Source organism: Nyctibius grandis, chromosome 24 (genome assembly GCF_013368605.1).
Source record: "Nyctibius grandis isolate bNycGra1 chromosome 24, bNycGra1.pri, whole genome shotgun sequence".
NCBI lineage: Eukaryota > Metazoa > Chordata > Aves > Nyctibiiformes > Nyctibiidae > Nyctibius > Nyctibius grandis.
This window is the reverse complement of record NC_090681.1, coordinates 3,111,316-3,121,085: the sequence shown is the minus strand read 5'-3', so window position 1 is coordinate 3,121,085 and position 9,770 is coordinate 3,111,316. Positions and strand designations below refer to the sequence as shown.

The 9,770-nt window shown below is 41.4% G+C and overlaps 1 protein-coding gene across 1 annotated transcript in view; it reads right to left on the bottom strand.

Moving 5' to 3' along the window:
• Window positions 1–5,367: 5,367 nt before the first annotated feature.
• CLIC4 (chloride intracellular channel 4) overlaps window positions 5,368–9,770 on the bottom strand; it is a 29,021-nt gene continuing 24,618 nt past the window's right edge. The window contains exon 6 of the mRNA XM_068418071.1: window positions 5,368–9,578. Coding sequence (XP_068274172.1) covers window positions 9,414–9,578 — 165 coding nt within the window. The 3' untranslated portion in view covers window positions 5,368–9,413. The remainder of the gene's footprint in view (window positions 9,579–9,770) is intronic.

Below are 9,770 nucleotides of genomic sequence, written 5' to 3'. Positions count from 1 at the left end.
TGTGCTGTTGTGTATCTGATTCTTAGGCAAGTGGGTGCAGCAAGACAAAGCCAACTGCTGCCTTAAAAAAACACAAACTACAGGAACTCCCAGTCCCTATAAGAAATATTGCCTGAGGAAATTAAAACTAAGAAGTAGCTGAGGCAGCATATGCCTGCCTACACCTTAACCCACATACACAAGCAGGAGCTCTAAAAACTCTCAGCATTTTCCTACCCTATGTCCTTGCATGGTGCATCCTGGCTTCACACGCTCGATTGTTGCAGGTAACGTGTCCTGTGTCACCCGGCATTCAAACAGCAGTTTAAGTTGTCCAAGTGCCCTGAATGACAAGAAGCACAAGCTTCATCATTCAGGTTTGTTTCAAGCACATCCACAGCAGGAGCCCATGGATACTGATCAACCCATCCAGATCAAATGAAAAAAATCAGCTACAAGCCACAGAATGGGCCTGAACGCTAACGCAGCTTTGTTACACTGATGTAACTTCATTCTCAGTCAGCCAGAAACAGATAACACGAGTCACTGTGACCAGCAGAGCTAATAAAAGCCAATGTCCTTAGGGCACATGCCCTTGTCCTCAAGCGCCCCGCTCTACTGCAGCAACCTCAGCTCCCCTCTTCACCCCATGTCTCCTGACACAAGGTGCAGCAGTGCCTTGACTCGTCTGGAGCTATGTGTGTGCTCAGGCCAGCTCTGCTGCCGGAGAGCAAGTGCATCAGCTGAGCTCTGCTCTCCAAAGGGCCTCCATTTGGATCTCGATGGGAGGTGATTGTCCATGATACCACCTTCTTTAAGTTTCCTCTTTGGTACCTACAGATGGAAAATACTACCAAAATCTTTTAAAGGAAATTATTCCCCTTTTAAGAAAGCAAAGCTGAGATAGTACAAACAGAAACAGCTTGCCCAACACAGACAAGAAATTAGCTCATGGCCCCTAGAGTCAAGTCTAGGGAACTATTGTCTAGACCACTCTTCTTCCTCGTTAGACTCTTCCCAACAAGAACTTCAGCCCAGAAATAACTTCCAGTGATTGTGCAGCTTCATAGTATTAACTCAACTTGTTGGCTCCTGCTTTATGTTTAAAGGTCCAAGTCTCTACTGGGACTCAAGCCTTGGGCAGTAATTTGTTCAGTAAGACGACCGGGGTCTTTGCCTTTTGCCTGGCATCCCGCAACAGCTGCAGGAGTACCCAGGAGTTTAAGTTCCCCTCGGAAAGCTGTGTGCAGACAGCATGACGTGTACAGAGCAGCTGGGCCTCTGGGAGAAGGCTGTGCCACTGGATTGAAAATAGGAGCCAGCTGCAGCTGTGCTCCACATCCCCGTTAAAGCACCACACAGCAAAGGCTGCAGCAGGGGTGTTCAACCAAAGGAGAAACAGGAGCAGAAGTTGGCAAGGATGGAAGTTCCTTAATGCTGGGAACAGGAAGGAGGAGTCAAGAGAGTTGTCTGTATGTTGGGCAAGTCTGACCAACAACCATCCGGTTCCCAGTTCATATCACTCTTCAAACTTGATAGGAGAAGGAAAAAAGGTAAAAATAATGGCTGTCTGCTCCCGGGTTCTGCTCCCACACCAACTTCTTGTAAGATACTGAGCAAACCCATTTCTGCGACCCACAGTCCCATCTTCCTAATGAGAAGGACTGGAACAGGAGGCTTGAAATGCATGTGAGATCAGAGAACCCCCTCCAGGGCCCAGCTCTGCCTTGCACGCGCCTCTCTCAGCTGACTGAGCTCCCTCTTCAGCACACTATCAACCCTGCTGCCTTCGAGGGTTTTACTAGTAACAGCTTCTCACCACCAGCTTTTTTAAAATCACACATGATTTAAAATTTTGCCATGTTCTACATTTAAGGCTCAGCACCGTAAATGCTTTCTCCTCTACCCTGCATTCAACCAATGCATGGACAGAGAAGGCCATTTTAACGAGCATAACCTTCAGACTCATTAAGAGGAGCACTATCACTTTAATCAGACTCTTCAAATTAAGAATTCCATGTGCAAACTGACAAAGTCATTCTCCTAGGTCCTGCCAAGCCCTTTGCCGTAGGCAAAGGAGTTGAGACGTCCCTTAGCATCAATTTTGTTTGTTTATTTATAAAGTTCACATGTTTGATCTTTGTTTAGCAACTGTTTTCATCTCTCTGTCCAGTGGTAAGAACACAGCAGTTCTTCTCTTGAGTCAAAGAATCATGAGTTCTCTTTTTCCAGCTCTGGAAACTATCCAGCACCAGCTTTGAGAGCTCATCAGAAATTTAGCAAGCCCGAGTGCAGTAGGATCTGCAGCAAGAAGGGTTGCTCACCTCCAGACTTTTCATTTCTCACACACAGTTCAGAGCTAGGCTCTGTAAAGTCGCCTTAAGTTAATACTTTTCAGAAATTATCTCCTGACACTTGACTAATTCACCTCCCCCAATCTCTGGTTACTTTTGAACACTGCGATCACGACCCCAAGCTGCTCAGCTACCACACGCTTTTGGCAGTCTTGGGAAAATATCAACCCAGACTAAAGGGCTTTGTTACTGCCAGTGTTGCTGCTTTTTTTTCATTCAACTGCTTTAAGTCTCACCGCTATGCCTGCTGACTTCAGGAGACCACCGCAAAACCAAGCGTTTGGTGTGAACTATTCACCAGTTCAAGGCGAATCTTGCTTTTGCAGAATGAATCCAATGAAGAAAGTAAAGCCCTCAAGCAGCAGTTCCTAAATGTTTTTTGACTAAAAGGTCAGTCAACTACTCATGGACCATTCACCCTCCGTTAATGCTATCCCCTCCTTCATATAAGCCCATCAGAGTCTCTCCTTGGCCTCCTGGACCACCTGTGATCCACTAAGAGGAGTCTGGGAACCATTACAGTTAAACATATTCTTGATTAATGAGTCACTACATCCACCCTTTCTCCTGGAGACTTTCAGAGACAGCAGAAGTGTTTAGACATTCAGCTCATACTTAACTTTCATTGTAATGAGTGTCCAAAAGCCCTCAGGCAACCAGGTCAGATGAGTTCCTTTTCCACCCCACTGAATACAAAGGTTTGTCCAGGTTTCTTTTTCCTTCCATAAAAATCTCAACTACCCTCTGACAAATTGGTTTACTCCTACACCAGTAAGTACTCAACAGAGATACTTGCAGGGTCTCCTCAGCCTTTTAGCTACTGTATTTTGCTGTTTATAGGAAAACTGAGTTGAGGAAGTAATTAGAAAATTGTTTCTGGAACTTCCACAGCACAATTACTACTACTGAAGCTTTTGGCAAATAGTATGTTTTAGCCTTTTTGCAGTAAGAAAAATGGAGCTCTGATAAAGCGTGCTAATGGCAAAAGGAATGAACCAAGACAAATCAGATCAATCTTCTGAAATGTGTGCAATAGCCCCACGTAAAAAATGGAACACTGCTAACAAAATAATAATTTAGCTCTAGGAACTTCTTAGTGAAACATCACAAAAATAAGTTGATGAGTATCTAAAATAGTATTTCCAAACAAGGTGCCAACAAGGCTAGTGCCAATCAATACACATCTCAAGGTGAACCAGTGCTCAAGATCACTACATCTCCCCCCTGGCTTGGTACCAGAGACTGACACCAATCTCCAGTACACTGTTAGGCTCACTCAGAATACGGCAGAGTACAAACAGAAAGAAAACCATCACTTAAATACAACTGGGGTCTAGCTAAAGCATGTTGATGTTGGGGGGGTGGACAGGACACAGAAGAAGGGTGACACACTGCATAGGAGTCACTGCAGTTCTCAGACTGCCCTGCTCTCGGTCCTTACGATGAGGTGAACAGATACCGACTGCTGTCACAACTCCTACTTATCACAGCTGAGGTAGTCCAGATCCTAAACCACTGGAGTTCATTACAAATCTCTAGACTAGTTTTCCTTGGGAACAAGGCAACATTTTCGGAGAGGTAAGCCAGAGCTATGAAACCTGGATTCAAGCCAAGTTCAAAATTATTTGCATCAGAGCTGTCCCTGACAACAGGGGAGAATGCAGTGGTCAGAAACAAGTATGAAACATTCAGCCTCACCTAGCTCCCCTCAAGCTCTTAAATTCTTCCCATTGCTCACAGAACTCCTTGGGAGTGGGATCCATAGCTTTTGCTGAAGCCAAAATCCAGCTGTTTCTTGCTAGGACATCCAGGAGGAACCTTCCGCACCAGACCGGGCAGTCACCTGAGGCGTCTTAAAAACAAAATCTAGCAAAAAATAGAAAGGTTATTAGCTAGTCCAAAGCAGCTTTTGCAGCAAATCATAATTATACAAAACACTAAGACTATTGCAGCTCAACACTATTCCCTTTCAGCGTGCTCTTCACACGAAGAGGGTGTTACGTTACCTTCTGGTCCACCCTGTGCGTTTCATGGAAGTACGTGACCAAACTCAACCAAGGCGACTGCAAATCTTACCGCAAAATCCACCTCTGATCACAAACCTCACAGTAAAATACTACAGTGATACAGGCATGTAATCCTACCAAGGGTTTAATTGCTGAATTTGCTACTCCTTCAAGCACGTCTGTTACTTCCCTGCACAGGCTCAAACTCAGATGATGGCATCCCAGATTACAGGCTCCAGGAATGTCTTTTGGATTCCACAAATTTCCTTTCAAAAACAAAAATCAGGCCCCAGATGCACCTCAAACACTCACAAGACAGACAAGAGATTGACGTGATAACGCTTAGGAAGTTTTGAAGAAAACTTCCACTAGTGGCTGGTGGTCTTTGCTCTGAAGACCTTGTACCTAGTTAACATATTCAAATCAAAAGCAAGGGTGGATGGTGTTTACCATGGCTAGCTGAGACATACTTGAAAGCAGCAGACAGGGAGGAAACACAGCTGAACCTCAGAGCACAGAGTCTGAAATCCACAAATTCTGCAGACAGGATCAATTCAGTCTCAACTCTTGAAATGGCTGTTTAGGGGATTATCTGGGTGGAAACAAGTTGAACCAAATATGAGAAGTTTTTTGATGTCGTCTTAATCAATTTTCACAGTTCAGCTCTGAAAACAGAGTAGTCCACAGAAAAACAAGCTACCAAAATTTATGTTCTTAAGATCTTCCACTTAAAACCTGAAAAAAAAACGCTTTTCATAATTTCTGTAGAAGAATTCAGTATTTCTCTATTTGTTCTTTAAGAAAGTTAAGTTCTTAACTTTGTTAAGGGGCACAACAGCTAGTAATAATGTTAGAATCACACACGTATTCTGCCTCACATCACACCACCACTGAAAAAAAAAAAGAGAAGGCCAAAAACTGAGGATATGATCACCACAAAGTTTTCTTCTGTAGTTTAGCACACCACATTCGAGTCGTTGCTTACGCACGCGAGAACTGTAGTCTCCAGAAAGAAGAGAAAGATCTGCTTGGTAGTGAAAATATAATTTTATTTTTAACAATAGCTGCCAGCAGTATACTGGTATATCTGTAAAAGTTGTTCCAGAGAGTGAAAGACATAAGCAAACTACAACAAATTGTATCAACTCTTCAAGTATTTCTGCAAACAATGCTCCAATTCTTGATGTCCTGGGAGTCTCGATATCCTGTTCTGCTCCACTATTCTCCCATCCCCCCCCACCCCCTCCAGAAACAAAATCTAATAGTTGGTGGCACAGGTTCTGAGGCAGATTAAATAGTTTTCACTTGGGATAAAGCCTTCTTCTGAAAATATTAACTGGATGTATTCAGATAGTACTCGGAGTGGCAAAGAGTAAAAAGAAGTTCACTGTACTTAGCCACTTTTTGTTCTACACTGAGATAGGCATCAGTGGGTTTGGCTCAAGCATCTTCTATTTATTCATGTCTGTGTTCCTTTGATACGAAATGCTAATTTGCTACTTTAGCATAGAAACTTGATTACATCTCTCTGCTTATCATGGAACTGCACGCAGCTCTCAATCAGTTTAGACATGCCCATTGAGGAAAACACACCAATTTTAGGGGGAAAATACAAACGTACAAGCTCCAGGGCTGCGACTGCCCGTGAGGGACGTTTACACAGACCGGCAGTGAACAGTAGACGGACAGGAAAGCTTTGGAGTGCATGAAATCGTTTCAGAATTCACATGCCTCTTGTTCAACAGGCAGCTCTTACACATAAGGAATCTCTTCAAGAAGGAAAGCTTTGTTAAGAAAAAAAAAAATTATGCATCTAGTATAATCTGTTCTCCCACACAAAACCAGGGTGAAGATGATGGATTTTCCCTTTATGTTCAGGAAATACACAAGTCACCTGTTTTAATGGGAATTTAAGCATATTTCAGCTTGAGAATAAAGTAGGTTATTCAGCATGCTAATACATGCAACCAACTTGCAAACTGGAATGCCTACTTGAAAGGGTAACTGCTGTTTTTAAATTGTAGAAGGGGTTAGAAGCATCATTTTAAATTTAAACAGGGGGTAGATTAATTGCTGTTTGATGAAATTAAAAATGCATTTAAAGATCAGATTGTAAACAAGTTGACAGAAGTCAAGAATTTACATAGTTATGAAAGGGCTTTTTTAATTAATGTAGCGCTGGTGATTGGGGCCAGATGAAAGTGCTCTACCCACACCAGACGCTGAGCTTTTTACACGCCACCCCAGCTCTGCTCTGCTGTTCTGAAGGGATCACCTACGGAGGTGAAAGCTGCTCGCTCGCCATCAGATCCCTCTGCTGAAGCCAGCCAGGGGCTGGGCAGCTTCTGCCACAACACACCACCACTGTGAACAGGAAGCCTAAAAGATACCGACTCCTTTCACACAGGACAGTTACAGCTCTCCTACGGTAACCGCCTTCGAAATTGCTACCCTGGTCCTCATTTGAATTACACCTACGAGGGAAAGGCTCCGACGCTCAATACTCCATTGTACTGAGATAAAAAATACATTAGTTACAGCAAGAGCTTTGACTTTGTTTACAAGCTTTCAGACACAATCATTAAAATACTTAATGCTGAATATAATGTATTACAGTTGTTTGAAGATTGCCTAAAAAGTAGAGAGAATATATTATCTATAAAAGACAACAAGCCTGGTGTTTTAACAAGTATTTGTGTGCATTGATATGCAGGCAGGGTGCACACTAGAGAACTGCATGGAAGTATTTTCATGCTCATATGCACTTAATTGGTGTACTGAAGTGTGCACACAACAGCTAATTTGCTTTTAAAAGGAGTGAGGCCTGATTACTACAACCTCAGACAACTTCCAAGGGCCATCCTGCTCTAGGTTTTAAAGTAGAGTCAAAAACTTCACAAAGATATGCCCACAAACACGTTGCTTCCTCTAGTTTTGTTTTTAAAGGTTAACTATAGGATGGCAAAGAGCACCAAACCAATGAGGGTTGGGTTTTTTTCACCCTATGTGTCATTAAAAATATTTTCTAACAAAAAAGGAAGTCATTCCTTTTTCTAGGTGTCACGTTGTAGCAAAGAGTGAACCCCTACAGAGGATTATTATGGCTGAGAAACTTTATTCAGGATGAGAACGTGACATTAGAATACAGTAATTATTAAAAGGCTACAGTTAAGTTTTTCCTAACCAAGTCACTCTGCAGAAATTTTCTTTCTGTGCCTAAACATCCCTGTAAAAAATCATAATAGGTCCTAAGTGTATCTACTGTTGTCTTCAAAAGACATGTAACAGGATTGCTAACTGCCTTTATATTGGAGTTCTAGCTTTAGGAAGGCAAGACAAGGCACCACAAGCCATGTATACAAATATGGAACTTTACTTCTTCTATGTCAAACTAACTTCACGGGTATATAAAGTAGCAAAAGCAGGATGCTTAGAAAAGTCAGGCTGGTCTTCATAAAGCCAGTGCTTACCAAAAAAATTAGTGTATAAAAGTGTTTATGTGAGCATTTCCATGTTATTGCAGAATGTTAAATATTCCAAAAAACAACCTACCAGGAATAGCACTTTCCAGCTTCTAAAATCAGTTAAATATAAAAGTATCTTTACAAAAAAATAGGCATATAAGTCTAGCATTCTTTGGAGTTGTTTATGATGGTCTTTTAAAAATAACCTAGCAGTTTACTTCATGCATCAAAATCATTAATTTTAAACAAAAAACTATTCCCTGGTTTAGAAATATTTGACAATTGCTTTTAAAAAAATTGTAGTGCTATTCCTCAGTGTTGCTGTAAAAAGATTATGTATAGTAGTGCAATGATTATGATTACGCAAAATTGCAGTCCAGGTGCACAGACAAGCAACTGGGATAAATTCAATATAAAGGACTTGATTTCATGCACCATTTCTTTACAAGAGTAATTAATAGATTTCCTTTCAGGAAAAAATGCATACTATAATTTAAGGCAAATGTTATCTTTAAAGGTCACTTTAGCTTTCTTCAGGAAAAAAAAAAGTTCCCAGAAAGACTCCCCCTTTATCAGCTATCAGTGTTCAGTCCTGCATCACTAATCATTGCACTGCTATTCACCGTATACAGTAGCTATTTATCAACTAGGACACTAATTGTTTACACGTACTTTGTTTATGACAGCACAGATTTTGTGAGTAAATATCACCAGAAAGACCTATACAAAATAAAAGGCTCTTAACTACCAAAAAGAAAGCCACTTGCAATTTTTAAGGTGAACAGATGGCAAGCATTCCATTCTTCTGGTCTCATGATGGTAAAGGGCATCCTGACAATTATTTGTTTGCTGCAACTCAGATTTCGGGACAAATGCAGGCTGCCAATTAAAAAAAAAAAAAGGTTTTTTTTAATCTCATCAAGCTCTTGAAGACACAACTAAATACTAACTCTGAACTGTGAGCTTCCTGCTATAGCACTCAAGCCTAGATTCAAACTTCCCCGATGTCTGAGGTCATTCAAATCCAAGTTTCACATTTGAGTCCATTCTCAACCATTAGTGTGGTTTCAAATCCAAGAGAAATTTTTTTTTAAAACGTTGCCAAATATTCTGCAAATGGCTCTTTTGGATAATAAGTTCCCTTCTATATGTAAGTAGGATAGACAGGCAGGTACAGTTCAATGTGTCACAGATATGACAATTGTGTAGAGATCTTCTGGAAAAGCAATAAATTCCAAAATACATAAATATTCCTTGTACCATATAGCAAGACAGTCTCCTAAACCAATTCGAAGACAGGGACCAAACGTTTGCAAAGAAAAGTAGCAGGGGCAAGATAACCCTTCATACTGAAGAATTCAGAGTTACCCCAGTGCAATATTAACATAACTGCATTAATGATATTCAAACTTGCTGTGAAAGGAGGTAAGGAAAAACAAGCCTATAATTAAGTCTGCAAACTTTAGGTAATTACTGTACCTGGTCTATCCACCATAACTTTGAATAACTGCAAGTTCATGCAAAAAAAATTGCTATCTTATATGAAAAGAGCAGTCTGTTAGAAGCATTGTTATGGAATATGCAAGAAGTCATCTCTTTTGCAAGTGCTGTTACTTGGTGAGTCTCTTGGCTACGTCGCTGTAAGCTATTTCAATTTCTTTGTCTCCAGGACAGGTATTGGTGAATTCATCCCTGCTATAAGCATTCGTCAGGTATCTCCAAATCCCTGTCATTTCCTTGGGAATCTCAAAGTTGCGGTATTTTTTGGCCACCACCTAGAACAAAAGAATCGGATTATGAATTTACATCCACTTTTCCATCCCTTGTCAGTCTCTCATCAAGCTCTCCTTCCAACACGTACGCTCAAGAGTCACTTCTGAAGTCGGCAGAACCTGCCCCTCTGGGATACGCCTGGACCTGGCAGCACGCTGCCTCGCTCAGTTTGTATTACTGCCCTCACCAAAACA